Consider the following 19,282-nt stretch of genomic DNA (forward strand, 5'->3'; position numbering starts at 1 on the left):
CTGATGTACCTAGATGTTCATTGCGGTGACTCCAGAAGAAGCCTATAAATTCTAAACTGTGAACCTGTTCTCATTCTCTTGCAGAATACAAGGTAAGAAGGGCTTTTCCAACACTGGAGGAACAATCAGATTCAGCACTTCCTAGCAAGGTTACATGTGTTCCTTTTTTTTTATTTTATTTTATTAATTTTTGTCCCAGTGAAATATTTGTCAAATCAGGATGCAAGTATGTACCACTTAAATTAGTAAGTTCCCCACACTGTCATTTCCACACATCAGAATTCAGATTTGGCTGGAGTTCATATGCTCTTGTCTTTTTAACAGATTTATCCTTATAAAACACTTATTGTAACAAACCGAGTTCGTGTGAAATTGCCTAAGGATGTGGACAGGACCAGGCTGGAGGTAGGAATGATATTTATTTGATGGCTTTGCAAGTCTTTGTCCTGTTTGTTTACCATCTCAGATATTCCTGTGCCCAAGCAATAGCAATGAAACAATAGAGAGAAGAGAGGAATAACATTGGATATTATATTTTATTTTAAAATACTAGAATGTAGGCAGTTTAACTATAAAAGAATAGCCAAAAGCCTGGCAAACATCTGACCAAATGGTGTTTTACAAAGATACTGAGGAAACTCATGAGTTTTGAATGATTATACAGGATATTGAAAATTGGAATGCAGCGGGTATGGAAACTTGTTTTTTTTAATTCCTCTAAAAAACACCCTCCTAGTATAACCCGAGTGTTATAAAAAAGCTCCATTTATCCTGCAAATATATGAACCTCTGTTTCTGGTCCATTGTCTTATTCAGACATAATTTATCATAAAGGAAAGCTTGGTTTCCAAAGACCAAATCCTGAAGTTGATGTTCAGGTAAAATTCATGAGGTTGACTTTTTTTGACTGAGTAATGGCAGGATTGAATAAAGACTCACCTAAATTATTAAACTAACATATTTTGTGTGAATTACTATTAAGAAGAAGTGATAGTTAAATAAAAATTATGTGATTAACAATATTGGACTTTTGGAAAGATTTCTATTTAAATAAATTTATTGTATTTTTAACTTGATAATGTGCCAAGAAAAGAAGAAAGAAATTTTAATCTTAAAATAAAAACAGAAGAAAAACTACGAAGTAGCGGAAAGTTCCTCATTAAAGATCAATTTTTTTGTAAAAAAAAAAAAACTAATTTACCAAATTCTTTTACATGTAGTACAGTTTGGAAATGGTGCTATGTTCTTAAATACTTCAATGTGCTTGTCGCCTGATTACCCAGCAAGTGGTATAAATTTGATGGTAAGGAAAACCGAGCCTGAAACGTGTGCTGTTTTGAGCATGGGGTATAGCAAGGCGTGATAGCAATAATAAAAACCATAATGAGTCCAGAAAAAGGAGCAGGGAGTTGGAGGGATACCCATCTGGATACATCCTTTAAAGGATACTTTTATATACATACATTTGTGTGTGTGTGTATTAAAGAAGAGAGTCTCTCTTTAAACGCATCAGCCTGGTCTGAATAGCGAACGCAGCTCCAAATTGCTTTTTTAAGACAACATATAATTTGCTTTGGATGGTTCGTGCCTGTCCTGCCTGCCGTTATCCCTAACTCACACACTGTCCTCCGCCGGGGTCGCCGTTTGTTTAACGTAGGAGTTGCTGGGTCTGCCTGGCACCTGGTGCAGCCCGGTCCCTGGTGGCTCAAGGAGCCCGACCACTTCGAACATCTCGCAGAGGTTTGCAAAGAGAACGATAAACAAGATGTGCTTCAAACCTGCGCCAGGAAAGCCATCAGGGGACCAGGCTGACGCTGCTGATTGTTGCGCTGTGTTAAACACGTGTGTCTGCAGGAAGGACTCCTTTGGAGACTGCCTTACATTTAGTAGGGATTGGTAGGTTTTTAAACAATTAAATTAGCAGCGCTTTAGTAGGATTATAACTACTGGAGGAACAGAGGCAGCAGCTCATCTACACAGTCAAACCAGATGCAGGGTTGAGTGACGGGCACAAACTGTTGCCTTTGCTGCCGGCCTCTGCCCCCCCTCCCCATCCCTTCCTTCTGCCTCACAGAGCTGCTGGAAATAAGGAGCTTTGCATAGAAAAGCCGTTTCCTCTTGTGGCAGAAGAAGACGACGACTGTAACTTAGTTGCTGACTTGTGCATTCAGCAGTTTTCTGGCTTGGACAAGACCCAGGACTCGGGGAGTCCGAAACTACGCGAGTTTGTAGGTTTGCACAGGAGCAGACCTGGATTAGACACACACACATGCACACACCCCCACCCCCCATCTCTTTGTAGAGCACCCACTTAGCATATTTTGGTATCTTCAGGCTTTTGGGAAGCACTACTGGGAATACTGGAAGCAGGTGTTAAGGTTAGATTTCGCCCTTTCTTGAGCTCCATTTCACATTCACTAGAGGGTATGGTTCCATGCTCACAGATCTCTAGGAGACAAGTGCTCTCCCTGAGCAGAATGGGTTGCCAGCTGGTCTGCTGTTTGCACCCTGCACAGCAAGGGTCAGTCTTGAAAGGGCTGGATTGTGCCTACAGAAATGGCGAAGGTGATAGCGCTGCTAAGCCCACGCGTTACCCAAATTGTAGAGTGATTTATCTTGGAAAATCTTTTAAGAGAAAAAAATCCATGTTCTAATATTCCAGCTATGCTCCGATGAGTTTTGCGGACTGAAGCGTCACCTTGCTCTGGCCGCTGCAAATCAGAGCGAGCTCCTGGCTGTGCTGGCTGAGGGCAGGGTACAGGTGGTGTCAGTGAAAGGAGACCTAGAATAGTTGTGTTTTGTATCAACTATCAAACCTGAAAGCGGTCTTACCATGTCTGGTATGATTAGAGTATCTCACACGTCATGTTTCTGATTTCCTCGTCTACTCAAGAGCAAGAAGTTGACTAAATCTGCATGAGCTAGCTTTATTTAATAGCCCTCTTGCAAGTTGACTTGAAGCAGGCTCCTGTTTATGAAACACTTTGTTATGAACTTTGAATGATGCGGCATAGGTGTCATGGAAGAGGCACCGTTGTTTGTCTCCGATTCCTTCTTGCAAGGGAAGTCTCCTATATTGAATGCTCCTGTCATGAAAAGTGAACTCAAGTAAATGGTATCAGCTGCTTGGGTCAAATTAAGGGAGACTGTAATGAAGGCCTCGGCTGATGGTCAAGGACCGCAGGAGGGTGGGGATTTAATGGGTGGTAGTGTTTTTCTAACTTTGCTCCCATTGTGAGTATTTTTAAGATTACACGGTTGTGTAAGACATTTACTTTAAGGATTATAAAAAATATTTTCATGTAAAAAAACATATTTTTCTAAGCCCAAGAGGTATCTAGAGATTAGGAAGGCTCAACTGGTAATGAATGCATTCAAATAATACGAATTCTTTCTTCAAAAGCACATATATCTAAGCGTAGAAACACTCGGCATGTTTTTGTTTGCTTGTTCTAACTCAGCGGTGAGGCAGAAGTAGCCCAGTTCTTGTACTCTTTCAGGAGATGTTTATGCCAACAGTGAACTAATAGATGCAGCGTTGAGAACTAGCTATAATAAATGACCTGCTGATTTTTTAAATACATTACTGGCACTCTGACTTTTGAATGAATAGCCCGGATCTTCGTTTAGTACAAGCTGGTTTGAAATGCAAGGAATTTACACTAGATAAGGATTTGGCCCAGGAACTTTGTCAGAAGTTTCTCTCTACCATAGTGCTGTTTATTCTAACGTTAGATGAACAGAGGAGCATTCCTGTGAGCTACTCTGATGGGAAATGGTGAAGAACAAGTTAATTCACATAATGAACAGAACAGCAAAGCAGTAGCACAGGATTGGGTTGTACAGTGTGGGTGAAGAAGAGGAATTACACCCTCACCATGTCTGCAGATGACACAAAATGCAGAGGACAGCAGCTGATGCTCTGGTGAGCAGAGCCTCCATTCAGAGGGACTTGGCCAGGCTAGAGGAATGGGTAAACAGGAACTTGATAAAGTTCAATGTAGGTAAATCCAGATTCTGCCACTTGTGACAGAACAATGCCATTCAACAGCACAAGATGGGGGGAACAGCTCTGCAGAAAAGTACCTGATGGTCGTGATGGAAAACAAGCTGAACGTGCAGTGCACCTTTGCAGTAAAGGGGTTATAGAGGAAAACGTACCCTTCTCAGAAGCAGGCACTGGAAGGCCAAGATGCAACAGTCACAAGGTGCAGGAAGGGAAATTACAATTAGATATAAGGGGCACTCAAGGAGAGTAATTCAGTGGAACAGCTTGCCCAAGAGGCTGTGGAGTCTCCATCCCTGGAGGCGTGCAAAACTCACTGGACAAAGCCTTGGTGGACGTGGTCTAGTTTTAAAGCTGGCCCTGCTTTGAAGACCTCCACAGGTCTCTTATGTGCTTAGGCTGGGTAACGTAATTTCAAAATAGGATTCTAAGCTACCTTTGCTGAAATGGCATTTGTAAAAAAAAAAAAAAAATACGTAATTTGGTCTATCTTGGAACATTTTGTATCAAAAGGATCATTTTATTATGCAGGGGTTCAAATATAAGTGTTCTGGAGTAAACTTCCCTATTTTGGACAACTTAAGTCCTGAGTTTCCAGGGACTAGGATATCACCTTTGGATGGTACACATTAACGCATTCCTTACCTCCTGGCTTCCCAGTGATGTTCCACATGACCTGTTTTGTGTTTTTTCCAAAGGAAGCTGGGCTTATGGACGCTTTTGAAAATCTTGATACCTCTTTTAAGTACTTGAATACCTTCTATGATTTAGGCCTTGGGCTGTTAAAAGCATGCACTTGATACTTTTACCTTAGATTGGATATTGTGTGCCTGTTACTGAGTCACAGCAGTGTGATTCAGTGCTTGCACATCCAAATTGATGGTTCATGCCCAACTGCATAGATTTCTTTTTTTTTCCTCCTGAAGCTGCTTTTATCACACAGTGTAAGATTTCGTTTGTGGTCACAGGCTGGTAGTTTTGAAAGCCAACATAGTTAGAGTCATCCATTTGGAAACCATCTTTTAGTGTTTTCATTTGATGTTCTTATCTTAATGTATCTTAGTTGCTTTAGCCTTTTCTTTTGAATGTCAGAGAGTTAAAAGCATTATTCATTCATGCCTATCAAATACAGTAGAAAGTATATCATTCCACTTTTGTTTGAGCCTGTTCGTTCTTTGTTTAACAAGGCTACGCTGAAACAATTGCTAAGGAAAAAATGTTCTGGAATGTCAAGTAGCAAACCTTCATCTGCCACCTTCTTCTCTTGTAAACAGAAATGAGAGATTTAAACACGGGTGCGGTCTTGTTTGAACAGAGCACTCACATTAGTTCAAACATGCTTTTCCTCCTGAAACTGCTTGTCTGGATTTGTTTTAGGGATGACATTTTTTCCACTCGTTTTTATTCAACAATCATCCTGGGTTCTAGCCATTTGGGCTGCAACCATTTTAGGACTGGTTTCCAGTAACTGAGCCTGAATTTATAACAGTCCCGGCTCCTAGATGTCATTCATACAAGTAATGTTGTGTGTCCCACCTCCTCTGGAGCTCAGATGGCGAAAATCAGACCAAAACTGGAATGCTGTGTGTTTTAACACAGAGAAGTATAGTTTGTGGTTTGGGGATAAATTTGAGGTTACAGACTCCCATCACAATGAAGCTCATAACCTGGAGTGAAAAAGTTCAGTTCACCGATTTCAGTGGAAGTTCACACTGTTTAACTTGCAAAATGTTTGTGTGATGTTTCTTATTCGAGGCGTATGCTTGCATTGTGATCAGTACTGGATGTTTATATCAGTTTTCAAAGCCCTTACAAAAACAGCCATTGTAAAATACACCGCAGAAATGACAAGATACATACAAAAGCTAATTCCTATCAGAGTGGAAACACTGTGGGAGTGAACAGGGGTTAGATGTGAAGAATTCATATTATGGATTCGCTAACGTGGAAACCAAGGGAAACTGGAAAACCTGCTTTAAGGTATTTTCTACCTAAAGCAAATGAATATGGAAAGTTTCATGTTGAGTCCAGCGTACTTTTTTGGATCAGGCCCAAAGACCATAGACATACCACCTGAAGCTAAACCTCTGAGCCCCAGCTGTGAGTCTGGGACAAATACCCAAAGAAGTGCTACCACTAACATGCATGAAAACGCAATAAACTTCATTAGATTCTCCAGTTTAATAGTCATCTACCTCTTAAGATAAATCTGCACTTACATTTCTTAAATTTTTGAAACTCAACATCCTCGATATATTTTCATAATTTGTCACGGATTCGTAGACTTGGTTGTATTTGTGAATTATTTTCTTAATTATGTAACATTTTTATCAGCATTCTGTTGAAGGCAATTACTTACGGAATTGTCGGTATGAAAAGGCTCATTTAGTTGAATGACAGAATGGTGGCACAAGTTATCTTCAGAGATGTTCTACTGTGTACCGCTGTGTAGGTAATATATTGATATCCCTGAGTGAAATACTTGCATCTTTTCAGCTTACGGCGTAATTACTCAGGTGGGGAAAATACTGAATGTACAATGCTACTGCAGAATATTTGGCACGTGCCTTTTGATGTTTCGTAAGAGGTTAGATTGTAAGTACCCCACAGTAGTAGTGCTGAGTGAAATCCAGCTTCTCTATGAAGAAGCAGCTCTCTGAGATACTAAATGAGATATATCCGCAGGTCCAGGAGCCTTGTGTAGATGCTTGGGGTTACACTGGCAGGGGGAAGGGCTTCACGCTCCCTTACTCACTACTTCTGTTTCACTGCTTTTCCTGGGAGCCTTTCTGGGGACCCTCACCGCTATGTGGAAGCAGAGGAGAGAGGGGGATCTACACCTCCTGCCAAGGCTTGGTCGCACAAGGGCTCCAAGTTGTGAGGAAGTGCCCTCATCTAGTTGTAACCACAGTTGTAGCCCCTACTGCCTCATCCCCCCATCAATGGAGTTGCTCTAGTAATCTTTTGATACCTTTTGAAGTTCATTAGGTGGCAACTCATGCCATTTCTTAACGTTCCCTCCCCTATCACATAATTACTTAATAGTTGGAAATATTTATTGAGCGTGAAGCTTAATTACTTTGTAGATGAGCCTAACATTCAATACTCCCTTGGGAACACGAGACATGGCTAATTACAGCTTTGTAATTAGCCATGTGGTAGGCTTAGAAGAAACCTCTAAAAAGCCTGATGAGCCCCAGCAGTGCAAAAGAAAGCAGGGGGGAAAGTGCAAGCCTTGTGAAAGCAAAATGAGGGTTCAAAATTCAGTAGAACAAAGAGAAAATTTTCCAGAAAATTATGATTGGGCATCTGAAAGTAATATTTGGGCTAACTTTGAGAGGCGCAGGAGAAGGGAATGGGAGGGAGAGGAGGAAAACTGGAGAAGGGAGGCGGCTGTTATTGTTCAAAATGTATTCAGTTGAGATACTTTTAACATCCTACATCTGAATACAGGAGAGGACTATGTCCCACCAGCAAAGCCTCTGCACGAACTACCCTAAAGAGCTAAGATCTGGGGTTTTTTACATGAATGCGTGCTTGCCTGTGGATAAACCTTTTCCAGTAAAGCCCATCTTGGTTTGGCTCGTTTGCATTTTGAAGCCTCTGGAAAAGATCCTGTAGCTTTTACTTCCAGATTTTGTAGATCAGAGGTTGGAAGTGTTACAAGGACTCTGAACAAAAATGAATTGAAGAGCACAAATACTTAAAATTACACTCTGTAAAACAGAGCGCACAGTAGTGCTTCAGAGAGAGAGTAGCTGAAAGAGTCAGTATGAATTCAAACAAAGGCAATGTAATGCTCAGCTGTCATTTCCTACAACATAACAGAACATAACAAAAAGCAAAAGAGAAGCAAACCCGAGGTTTTAAATGACGTCTAGGAATTAGGGCTTTGATTTTTCTAGTCTTCAGCTCATCGCCTCCTGCCTTCCACTGTGTTGGTTCATTGGTTCAATATTGACTCATGAAGAAGTATGATATCCCCTGGATTTCCTACATCAGCAGGTTTTCACAGGAAGACTCCCATCCAATTACTGACACAGAATAAACATGCTTGTGCAGCATGACCTGGTCACAGCTTACTGCAGTATGGCTGTAGGTTAATTGCAGTTTTCCTTTCCTGTGACTTATTCACACTAATGCCATGTCCTTAAGTATTAGTTTTGAAGATCTCTGAATTTCATTAAAAGTACAGTTATTCTTGGGGAAAAGAAATCTCATTGAATTAAAAAAATCTTATAACTCTATTTAGAATGATCAGTGACTTTTTGGCAGGCCACAAAAAAAAAATAGAGACAAGCCTCATTAATTTACAGCAAAAAGCATCACTTCTTTCTGAGATAACACTGTGGAGCGAGTATTTGAATGTGCAATTAATTACTTTTGTTCTGAGCGACTCAAAAATGAGCATGTATCTGTACTGCTCATTCTAATGATCGTGTTTCGTAAAGCATGAGGTTTTTTCATCATAGTGGTTGCACTGGAGTAGAGAGGCTTAGCCCAGCCCTTGCTTGGTTCTGTATATCTTAATAAGAAACAGTTGCGTTTTAATTCTTCCATTGTGCACGTGTATGTTTTAGGAGAGCTAGCTGGAGAATTACAGCAAGGCGTGGTGACCCTTCTTACGCAGCACTGTGCCATATAGGTGACATCCAGGTGAGGAATTACAGCAGCAGCATTAGGTTCCCAAGCTGCAGGCCACCTTCAGGCTTCCCAAAGTGGGATCCCAATGTTGGGACCCCATTTCTGTAATCCAAAATGCTGTCAGTGCAGGTGAGAGGTTGTGCTTCTGGAGACGCAACTCTCCTCTTCCACACAAAGCCACTGCTGTGAGCTGTGGACGCATCTGGTGGGACCAGCGCTTTACTGAACTTGAGTCTCACTGGCTTTCTCAAGTTTCTCATGCAAGCTGACATCCAGGACAAAAGGTTGAGCACTGTTGACTTTACAAGCCCCAGATTAATATAATTTTATCTAAACAATATGATGTGGTAGTCCTATCTAGTGTGACAATTTCACAAATATACCCAAAATGCTGATGTTCTGATGCTGTGAGCTCCAGTTTAGCAGTCGTTTTGGTGAAGAACCACCTTTAAGCTATTTGCCTTATCTTTTAGCAAGAGTTTCAGGTAGCACCATGTTAACACCACTATGCAGCTTCCAAACTGAGCTCACTTAAATGCAGCCAGTTCAGAGTGTGGTTAGAAGGGCACCTTAATCTGGTCCTCTGTCTTCTCCTCAGTGTCTGCAGCGTGCCCAGCTTTGCCGTTGATGCACAGCAGAGAAGTAGATTGAGTTAAGCTGCCTGAATATGGCCAAATTGTCACAAAGGGAATTAAGAATTGGTTACTTGCACGCTGTAAAACACCCAGACTTCCTATGTAAACAAGGCCAACACTAGTAAAAAAAAGGAATGACTTTTACTAATAAGTTGGGCCATTCATTTAATGGCCCAATGATGCACTATTAACATAGCTGGATATTTTAAGCTGATCCAATAGTAAAAAAAAAAAAAGGAAGAAAAAAATAAAAGAAATAATGTTCTTGGCCTTGTAAAGCATAGCTTTACACACACATCTTTTCTCATACCTCAAGTTGATTATCCTCTCTATTCCCTACACATAATTTTCAATTTCCCTTCTTTTGTTTGACTAATGAGACAAGGTAACGCTTCAGTTAAAGCAAATCAATATTCAAATAGCTGAGAAGAAAGATAAATCAATCTGAGGTTCTTAGTGGTGCATTTTCTCTGTCTTTGGGAAGAGCTCTAAGTCTTAAAGCTGTAAGATTTAGGAAAGTCCCAACAATAATGCAGACAAAATTTAACATCACACATACAAAGAAAAGTATGAACATAAACTTCCCACACTGCCCTATTCCCATGGTGTTTAGACCCTTCAAATACTTGTAGACATTTACCATATTCTCCCTTAGTCATCATTTGGCTAAGCTTGCACATACTTAGGCCTTTTAGTCTTTCCTCATAAATCAAACTGCAACCCATGATTACTTTTGTTACTTTTATCTGAAGCTTTGCCAGTTTGATGACATCTTTCTGGGATCAAGGTTTATTAAAATTTGCAGACAGAACTGTAATCATTGCTGCTTCTAGGATCAGTCCCAAAGCTAGAGCCCATGGTGCTTAAGAAGAAGATGGTGAAAGTTTCTGAGATGCAGGGAGAAGAGTGGAAATTACGCTACTTTGGGCACAGACTGGTGCCCTCTGAAAGGGTCCAGACCAAAGGGAATTGTTCCCTTCCTCTATAATTAATTTTGTGTGTGGGCAATGTATTGATGGAGTCAGAAACTTTGCTAATATTGCAGTCTGGTTTTTAGTCCTTGAGATGAGGGACACAGTGTGTGGAGAAGAATTAAAAGCGAAGAAACTTCCTAGTGGAATGGGAGGTGGAAATAAGTAAAGCTCATGCTTTCCCCACCTCAGTCTCTGCCACTACATCTGTGGACTGGAAACTCAACTCCTTTTGGACCAAGAAGCACCAACTGAGAACTTCTGTGAGGAAAAAAAAGGTGGTGCTGGTGTAAAACAAACTTTCAATATAATTAGAAAATGAGTGCACGCAAGGAATGAAGGTGACGTCATCTGGATATAAGTAGAGGAGCAGAGCGCACATCTAATTCATACTGGCTTGGATAGATGCCTGCGGACCAAAAGCTTGCTAAGCCTCAGGGCAAAGCAAAATGATAAATGGCAAAGAACAGCCTTGGAGAGGAAAGGGGGGATTGCAGAGCTTGTACTGAGATTGGTGGCAAGCTTTGTTGGGAGGGGAAGTGTAGCGAGTATTCGACACCCTGCAGAAAAGGCCTGAAGCTGGATGTAGGACTCTCCCTCCATAGACCTTCAGTATTGAAACAGATCTGATGAGATCACAGCAGTATCTAGGAAGACATAGGGTAATTTACCTCAAGAAAAAAAAAAAAACGGTGAAAACATTCCTTTTAAAGTTTACATTTCCAGTCGTTTTGGATAATTGGCAACGTGGGTTTAACTGCAGGGTATAGGCTTTCTGATTTTCTCTTTGTCACTGCTTTCTTCTGAGTGAAGGGACATCTCAAGTCTTATCCACAATCTAGAAAGCAAAGTAAAACAAAATATGATACACTTTGCTCATCCACACTTCTCTTTCAATCACGCGGTTTACAGACACTTTCCTTGCTGTGAGAAGTTGCTGAAGTTAAACTTGATCACATTTGCCCACTGGATTACCAGGAAAATGTGGGGGGGGAGGGGAGGGAAATCAATGCAGAGAGAAGTTACTTTTCTTTCCAAACCCAGTAGAATTAAATTCTGTCAGTGAGAGATTGTTTCTAAAATACATTGTCAGATGTTGCTCATTTCCATGCGAAACAGGATCTCCTTTGCCAAGTATGCATGGCGTGTTTGTTCCATGCTATGCATAGTGCTTATGGTGGGTTGCTATCATTGGTCAAATGAAAAATGAAGGCTTCGTTCCAAACTCTTAGTAACTGTTGTTCTGAATATGTGGAATCTCAAGGGAAAAAAACCCCAAGGCTGTCCTTTTTCAAGAAACCACAAGGGCCTATAATGACCATTCAAGGTAATTAAATGTAGTGGTTTCTTATAAACAATTTCATTAATTTTCCTCGAGTAATTTACATTACAAAGATAAACACATTGTTAATAAGTGGAAAGTAAAATTTTGCTTTCAAATTTATCCAAAAAATAGTGTTGTAAGGTAGGCCAATGGGGCTGTGTCCATCCTGGTCAGGTAAACCATAGTGAGATTACCAGGGCACGTTAGCATGCTCCAAGCCACAATTTTGGCTAATAGCGGCAAGCGCTCTTCCAGAAGGTGCTGGGACCTGGATTCAAATGATAGACAACCTTGGCTTATTTGAATTACCAGTAAAAGCGTAGTCTAAAGGACACAGTGGCTCCCTTTCCCTTGGGGAGTGCTGTGCTCCCCTCTACCTTCAGCATCTTGCACTCAGCATTTGGAGGCAGCATTATTCACTTTCATGAGGACTGTATCTCCTTTAAAATTACCCTCTTGGCTGGCTTGCTGGTATGCGTCTCGAGAGTGAGTGATGTGGACTAAATGGCAGTTTTGAGCCTCCTCCAAGTGACGAGGACGTTGAATCCAGGTTTCTCACCTACTGGGAAGTCCTGCAACCAGGAGCCAGTGAGATGAAAGGAAAAGGCCAATATCCTTCCTGTGAAATAACACTGTTGTCTAATGTGTGATGAGCCAAGCATTTCTGTCCTCTGCTTAGCAGCTTTGGGGGACCTCGTTTCTGGATGCTTCAGCAGGCGCCAAGGTGCTCAGGATGGGGCTGCTGGGGTGTGCCTGGAAGGAGAGCTGTGCCTTGGGACCTTCAAGTCAAAAGCTCGTTTGGGGAGGAGAGGGTTAGATTGCAGGGCTGGTGCCAGGTTTCAAGGAAATCTTTGCAGAAGAGGCGATTCCATGTTTTAAAAATTGCAGTTTGTATTTTTCATCACACAGAATCTGTCCCTTTTAGCGGGTGTGTGCTTAACACATCAGAAACAGAGAAACATAACTGATACTACTGAAATGCTTGAACAAGAGTTATTCCACAATTATCAGAAGAATTTTATGATATTCCTTTCTAATTCACACATTTATCTTTTCTGCCTTTTCTGTCTGTATATTAGTAATTGTTAGGTAATTGTTATCTTACCTCCTTGCAATTCTTTTTGTTGGTATTCACCCCTTTCTCTTTCTCTCTCTCTCTCTTTTGTTTTTAATACTGAATCAAGAACTATGCCAAGCATAGTTCTTGGCATTTAAAAAAAAAAAAAGTGTTATCCAGCTTGGGCTGCTGATATGAGTCTATCCCCATGGATAAGCACATTTTGGATTTAAGAATTTAGCAGTGTGCTCTCTCCTTTGTTACAAGGCTGCTGTTAGTGGACCAGTGTGGCAGCCACCACTCTCATTAAAGATCAAGGCAAAACAAATCCAACTCTGAAATTACATTGTTATCAATCTCTTTAAAGTCCTGGAATAGCTTAAATTTGTCTCGGCGTGCTCTGTCATCAAGCTCCATGTATAAACACATCATTTTCCCAAGCACCATAGCTTCTGCTCAGTTGGAACTATATTGAAAAGATATTTTTTTCAAAAGTCACTACCGCCATCAATAATTTTATTTCCCAGCTACTCTGAGCTCATTTGGTTTTGATGCAGTCTTTTCCAGAACCAGTTTGGAAATGTAATTGCAAATCCCAATGCATTATTTTGTGGTTTGTTTTAAAACTTAGGAAGGGCAGAAGTATTCCTGTGCACAGAAGAGCTTAATGATACCTTTTGTATTTTCATTTTCAAGAGGCATTTGTCCCCTGAAGAGTTCCAGGAAGTCTTCAAAATGAGCATTGAGGAATTTGATCGTCTGGCACTTTGGAAGCGGAATGACCTGAAGAAAAAGGCCCTGCTTTTCTAGCCCCTCCCGGATAAAATATGTGCTTAATGAAAACAAAAAAAAAAAATAGTCTTGCCAGAACTATCACATGCACTTGCTGTTGAACCATTGTCCAGCTTCATTGTGTTAGTACGTGTCGGGGGAAACAGGACAGATTAGATGGCAGTGCGTTGGAATACAGAGAATTTGCTAATCCTGCATGACCAGATGGTTTTGTCAGTAACTCCTGGTCCTACCCAGTTTACAACGTGCAAAAAGTCTAGCTTTAAATTTATCGTTGCTCGCAGTTATTGCTTGATGCAAACGGAAAGTATGAAAGGAAGAGAAAAAGTGTAGCTGTGACAAAGGAAATGCATCCAACATTTTGTTCCATTAAGTTTTACAACACAATTTTTGCAAAATCAAGTAAGTAAGGAATATAAAATTCTCCAACGGGGGATCACATGCTATTAAAAACATGGTAAAAGCCAAAGAAAAGCATGTCCGCAAGCAAATATTGCAATTGTTTGTGTGTGGTACTTTTTAAGAATGAAAGCAAAAATACGGAAGCACCTTAATTCTACTTCTTATACTTTAGACACAGCCTACTCTCTAAAAGGTCCTATTTGTCTAGAAGGTAACTAGCTATCTTTAATTACAACACAAGAGTTTTTATTTTATTAAGAATATATTGTGACATAAAACAGTTATAATGACTAAAATGTATAAAGACCTACTCAAAAATTTAGTCCCATTCATCAGGAAAACTGAAGCCTTATACAAAACTGGTTTAAGAGTGTATTGTGCCAGTTAACTGTGTTTTCCTACTAGTTTGGGGTGTTTGGAGAACTTTTTTTTTTACATTTCATGCTGAAAAAATATCATGTAATCTTAATTACATGTAGATAGATATGTCTATCTGTAAAAGAATTATTTTCATTAATATTTACGTGTTAAGTAAAGACATTCTTACTTTCTCCGCTTTCCAGCTTTACATAGTAAGCCACGAGAACTGTGATGGCAATTGGTAGGTGTGGAAATGGAACAGTTCAGCATAAAATGTAACAAAAAAAGCTTGGTGTGCTCTATCAATAATACATCCAATTGTAATCAAATATATAAAACCCTCATGCATTACTATTTGCATGTTTCTGTAAAAATCGATTAAAAAAAGAAAACCTATGTGATACCGGTGCAGTACCTTGAAACTATCTTAAATAACAAGCAAAGCTAACAAAATCCAAGCGTTTGATATGAGCGTTAGATCTTAATATCTCTTCCAGCTGAAAGACTGTATTAAATTTAATAATTTCATATGGTCAGAAGTATGGTTGCTGACAAAGAATGTTTTAAAGTGAGTTGCTAGTTTTGTGTGATACTAAAAGAGCATTACAAAAAGTACATTTTTCAGCCATGTGTCAGTAATTCTGCATTTTTACTGCCTTGAATGTTTGTACTCACCTCCTACTTCACTATGTCTTTTTGCATTTCCTTAAAGTAACTGGTTAATATATGCACTACAACACACTGTTTCAACTGACCCAGCATTGGAAAAACCATAGCATTGAACATGCCTTCTTCCAACTAATTCTCAAAATCCATGCTGTTGGAAATAAATATTTTCTCATGACCTAAATGTTTTGTCTGATGATACAAATGTTTAAAAAATTCATTAAAACAAAGACATAACCGAATAACTTTGCTAATGTGTGTATAATTTTTAGATTGGACTGCTGCTCTGGATAGGGTCTTCCCGTGATATTAATGTAAATAATCTGTAATTTGCATTGGTTTTGCTCCATGAAGAGAGTGTTAAGTGTACTTCCAAATGTCAAGTGACTGTAAAGTTGGTCATGATTTAAACAATCCATCTAGCGACAGGCACATCTCACCAAGCAAAAGCTGCTTCACTGGTGATGTTCAGTGTACAGAACCATTAGCCGGTCGCAAGTGAGAGCTCCTGATCACCTGTAGACTGCATCCATAATGCTCTTCAGCTTCAGAGTAGCTTGCTCTGTTTTGCCTACATGCGAAAACTGGCAGCGCACTGAAATAGGCCACTCTAAAACATGACCAGCAAGGTCTACTGGTACTATGAAAATCTAAATCCAGGAAAACAGTTGGGTGGAGAATGATGATGATGATGAAGTTTGACGTTGGTGGAGACCACTCTTCTCAACTGCACGTTCCTGGTACATCAGATTGATTACAGGCGTCTTCTCCCTGAGTAAAAAAATTGCAAGTTGATCAAAGAAATCCATATACTGGTGCAGATCAGGTTCAATGTGGATCTTCATAAATAGTTTGAGAATTGTTTAACCACAGCAGCTATGGTACCGGTGTAGGATTCAGCCTATGCTGGAAGGAAAATGTGCATTGCTAAGCAACACGTGATCAACAGCTCCATGCTGCTGTACTGTGGTATGCAGATGTATAGCTGGTGACAAGTGAGGAGAGTGAGAGCATGTGAGCTCTGTTTGACCCATTTATGCTGTTTTGAGCCTGTTAGTCTGTTACAATGTCAACAGCCTTAAAAGTGTCTCCTGAAGATCCTTGCCCTACCTGAGTTAAATCAGACACAACTCATTTTACATACCCCCATGTAGACTCTTTAGCTCATGAGCATCGGTTCTTATCACAATGCAGAACTGTACCTAGAAGTGATACCCCATCATCTATCTGCGTTTGCTTACAAGTCAGTTTGTCATTGTGTGCTCCCATTTATGGTCAGTTAAGAGAACAAAAAGTGCTTGAATTACATCCTAACATTCAAAACTAGTTGTATGAATTGCATCTATCATATTTCAGTCCACTGAATATAAAGAAAGCTAATCCAACTGCAGAAGTGTGCATTGCAAGCTATCTAATCTCAGATGAAATTAATTCTGTGCCTACAGTCTGTAAGTGAAAATAATAAGCCAGATTTTACCAAGTTGGTGGAATACCAGTCTTACAACCACTGGGAGTCCCTAGAGCACGTTACCAAATCACTTTCAAGCCGTCAGGGTGGTGCTTTGAATTGCACAGATCTCAGAAAACGCCTTAACACAGTAATTCTTTGTGTTCATTATACTATTCACCAAACAGGCACATAATCGATGCCAAACACGCAAAAATGTTTTAGAAGACAGTCAGTTTATCAACTTACGTTCCTGCTACCAGCCAAAGCCAAAAAGGAATTTTGGCTTCCATACACAAAACCTTTGCTGACGTTAGATGAACAAGAACTCTTGTGTGTCCGTCTTACTCCGTTTTCCTGAAAGTTTGAAATGGTCTGTAGATGTCTGTTCTGTGCAAAGGTGGCATAACTCAATAAGCTGTTCTGTTTTTCAGATGATACATGTCGATGTATCACTCTATATTTAAAGCATCTACTGTCATATGGTGTAGGGACCTATTTAGTTATGTTTTCTAACCTAACTAAATTCTCATTTACAATATGGTATTGTATGCTGGGTTTGGCACCAGCCAAATACACCAGTGTAAAAGGGCCATAAAGTCAGTAGTGTTGTAATTCAGTTCACTGCTAAGTTTTCTGTACATCACCTAAGATCTGTAAACCAGAACGTGGCATACCGGAGAATACAACATTTCTGTTTCTAAAATTTATCTTATTTTTCCCATTTAAAAACTGAAAATTGGAGTTTTAGTCATGTAGTCTTCTTTCAGGAACTTAAGATTGTCTTATTAAATGTGAATAGACTACCGTGCTTAATCAATGTTCTGGTTTATTTCTAGTGTTCCATATGCTGATCTTAAATAGCATTATGAAATGGAAAATGCATTTCAGAGTAATTAGATAAATCTTTGCCAGAATATTCCATCTGATAGTGTGGTCCAGCATTGGCAGTAACAAACTGAGTGTCTCAACAAATCATCGGCTGTTTTTGAGATAGTACTCTTTCAAGTTACTAAGATACTGCTCCACAGTCCTGTTTTCAAGGAAATGCTGTCTTTCACCAGTTTGGTAAGTATGGATATGGCTGTGCAGCTCAAAAGGATCAATATAGCTCTTGAAGGAACCTATTTTGATATATGTATACAAGAAGCAAGGGAATTCTGTCAGAGATTTAATTTTCATGCTCGGATCTGAAGTGTGTGTCTCAGCTGTTCATGACAACCCTGAGGTATGACCCAATTCTCACCTCATGTATTTTAAAAAAGGCATGTCTCAAACACAGCAATGAAAGAGCCAACTTATTTCATCATCATAGTCTTTGAGACAAAGGAACACATGGATATTTGTGGTTGCTGAGGAATATCTGACCAACAATTCCAGATAGGAAACCAGGCGTGCCAGATTACCATTATAGCTGTCTGAGAAGGCTGGACATTCTTGTCTGACCTTCTGCTATTTCTTTTCCTTGTGGTTGGGGGGAGAACTCTGAAAACTGGAATTGCAGAAACAAGAAAATACATAGTTGTGAGAAGCTACCTGGAATCTAATAACCCTCTGAGACAAGATTAATTTTACGTGAACAAAAAAAGATACAGTTCAGACCAAGAGAGATGCCTTGGCTTACATTCTTCATGTTGCTGAGGAACCATCTATTTAATATTTCCCAAGAGTGACCAAGCCAGATCATTAATTTCATTAGCCTTTTCACAGATCTTCAGGAGAATGCTGTTCGGCTATTCACAGATGAGCTAGGTGAGATCCCAGGCACTGCCATCTGTGTGGCGCGTGGGCTTCGGGGTGTCCTTATATTCTTCTGTCCCTTTGAGTCACGTGTGAGGAAAAGGGTTATGTTCTTCTAAGCTTCCTAAGATCTAGACTGACCCTGTGATTACTTGATAGTTCACAGGCGTGGCTACCATTTTTCAGATATCTTGAATATCTGAATATCTGAAAAAAAGACAAATGTTTTTCATATCACGATGGCAGACTGCAGCCCTCCTGAACATGTAAAATTATAGTGGAGGCTTGCATTTCTTCTTCATATCCAGGCCGCCTCTGAGGTATGGCCAAATCCTCAAAGATGCTGGCTCAGGCCTTTGGAGTCTTTGTATCCCTTCTCACTTTTTCTGTTCTGTGAAAAGCCATATTAGAAAAGGTGGTACTCGGTAAAAATGCACATCTTTGAAACATTAGATCTCAGTCGTTTACTTCTCTGGTAATGAAGCACACAGCAAATTGAATTTTGTTGGGTTATTGCAGCTGGTCATTATTCCCTCCTCACATCTCTGTGAGTTACAGCTAAGAGAAGTAAGTAGTTCTGTGTGTTTCTAAGTGCCCTTACTTTCATGACGTAGCACGTTTTCTTCCTACCACCGGTGTCTGACATCGTAACGACTATGCGTGCAGCTATTTGTAAGTAGGTAGGTTCCATATTTTTTTTTTTTAAGTGGTTGAACAGATCTATGCAGTATTCAAGCAGTTTGGACCAGCCAGTAGTCCTTCTGTGCCAGACTGCCCAACAGCAGCAGCTCCAGAGTGATTGGTAGGAAACTAAAAATGGACAAAATCAACGTGTCCCACATATCTAAATGTATAATGATTCAAGGATTTAGGGAGGAGGTTTGCTGTCTCAGCTATGATGTATCTACCATTTGTTAGGAGTCTGGATATCCTTGATTTCTTTTTCTGAATCTTGTTACATTTGCATCCTGAATGAATGGCAGTTGACCTGTTTTCTCCACTTGCTATGATGCACTCCTTTATTACATCCTCTAACTCTTTTCTCTGCTAAAAATTGCAACGTTTTCAGTTTCTTTTGAGATTAAAACCTTTCTTTGCCCTTGATAATTCTTCTGCAAGCTCCTCTCAGCCCATTGTACCGTGTATGCAGGAGGTGGTCTGACAGAATAAAGGCATTACAGTACTCGCTTTATATTCACCACATTGTGTCAAACATTATAACATCTTTTTTTACAGAG

General features: G+C 40.0%; 1 protein-coding gene across 1 annotated transcript in view; it reads left to right on the top strand.

The window, feature by feature from the left end:
- The window catches only part of ABLIM2 (actin binding LIM protein family member 2), a 117,620-nt gene extending 102,524 nt beyond the window's left edge, over window positions 1–15,096 (top strand). Inside the window, exons 19-21 of the mRNA XM_082482280.1 lie at window positions 85–149; window positions 325–405; window positions 13,334–15,096. Coding sequence (XP_082338406.1) covers window positions 85–149; window positions 325–405; window positions 13,334–13,447 — 260 coding nt within the window. The 3' untranslated portion in view covers window positions 13,448–15,096. The remainder of the gene's footprint in view (window positions 1–84; window positions 150–324; window positions 406–13,333) is intronic.
- Window positions 15,097–19,282: the final 4,186 nt, after the last annotated feature.

Source organism: Vanellus vanellus (genome assembly GCF_965231255.1).
Source record: "Vanellus vanellus genome assembly, chromosome: 4".
In the NCBI taxonomy this organism is placed as follows: domain Eukaryota; kingdom Metazoa; phylum Chordata; class Aves; order Charadriiformes; family Charadriidae; genus Vanellus; species Vanellus vanellus.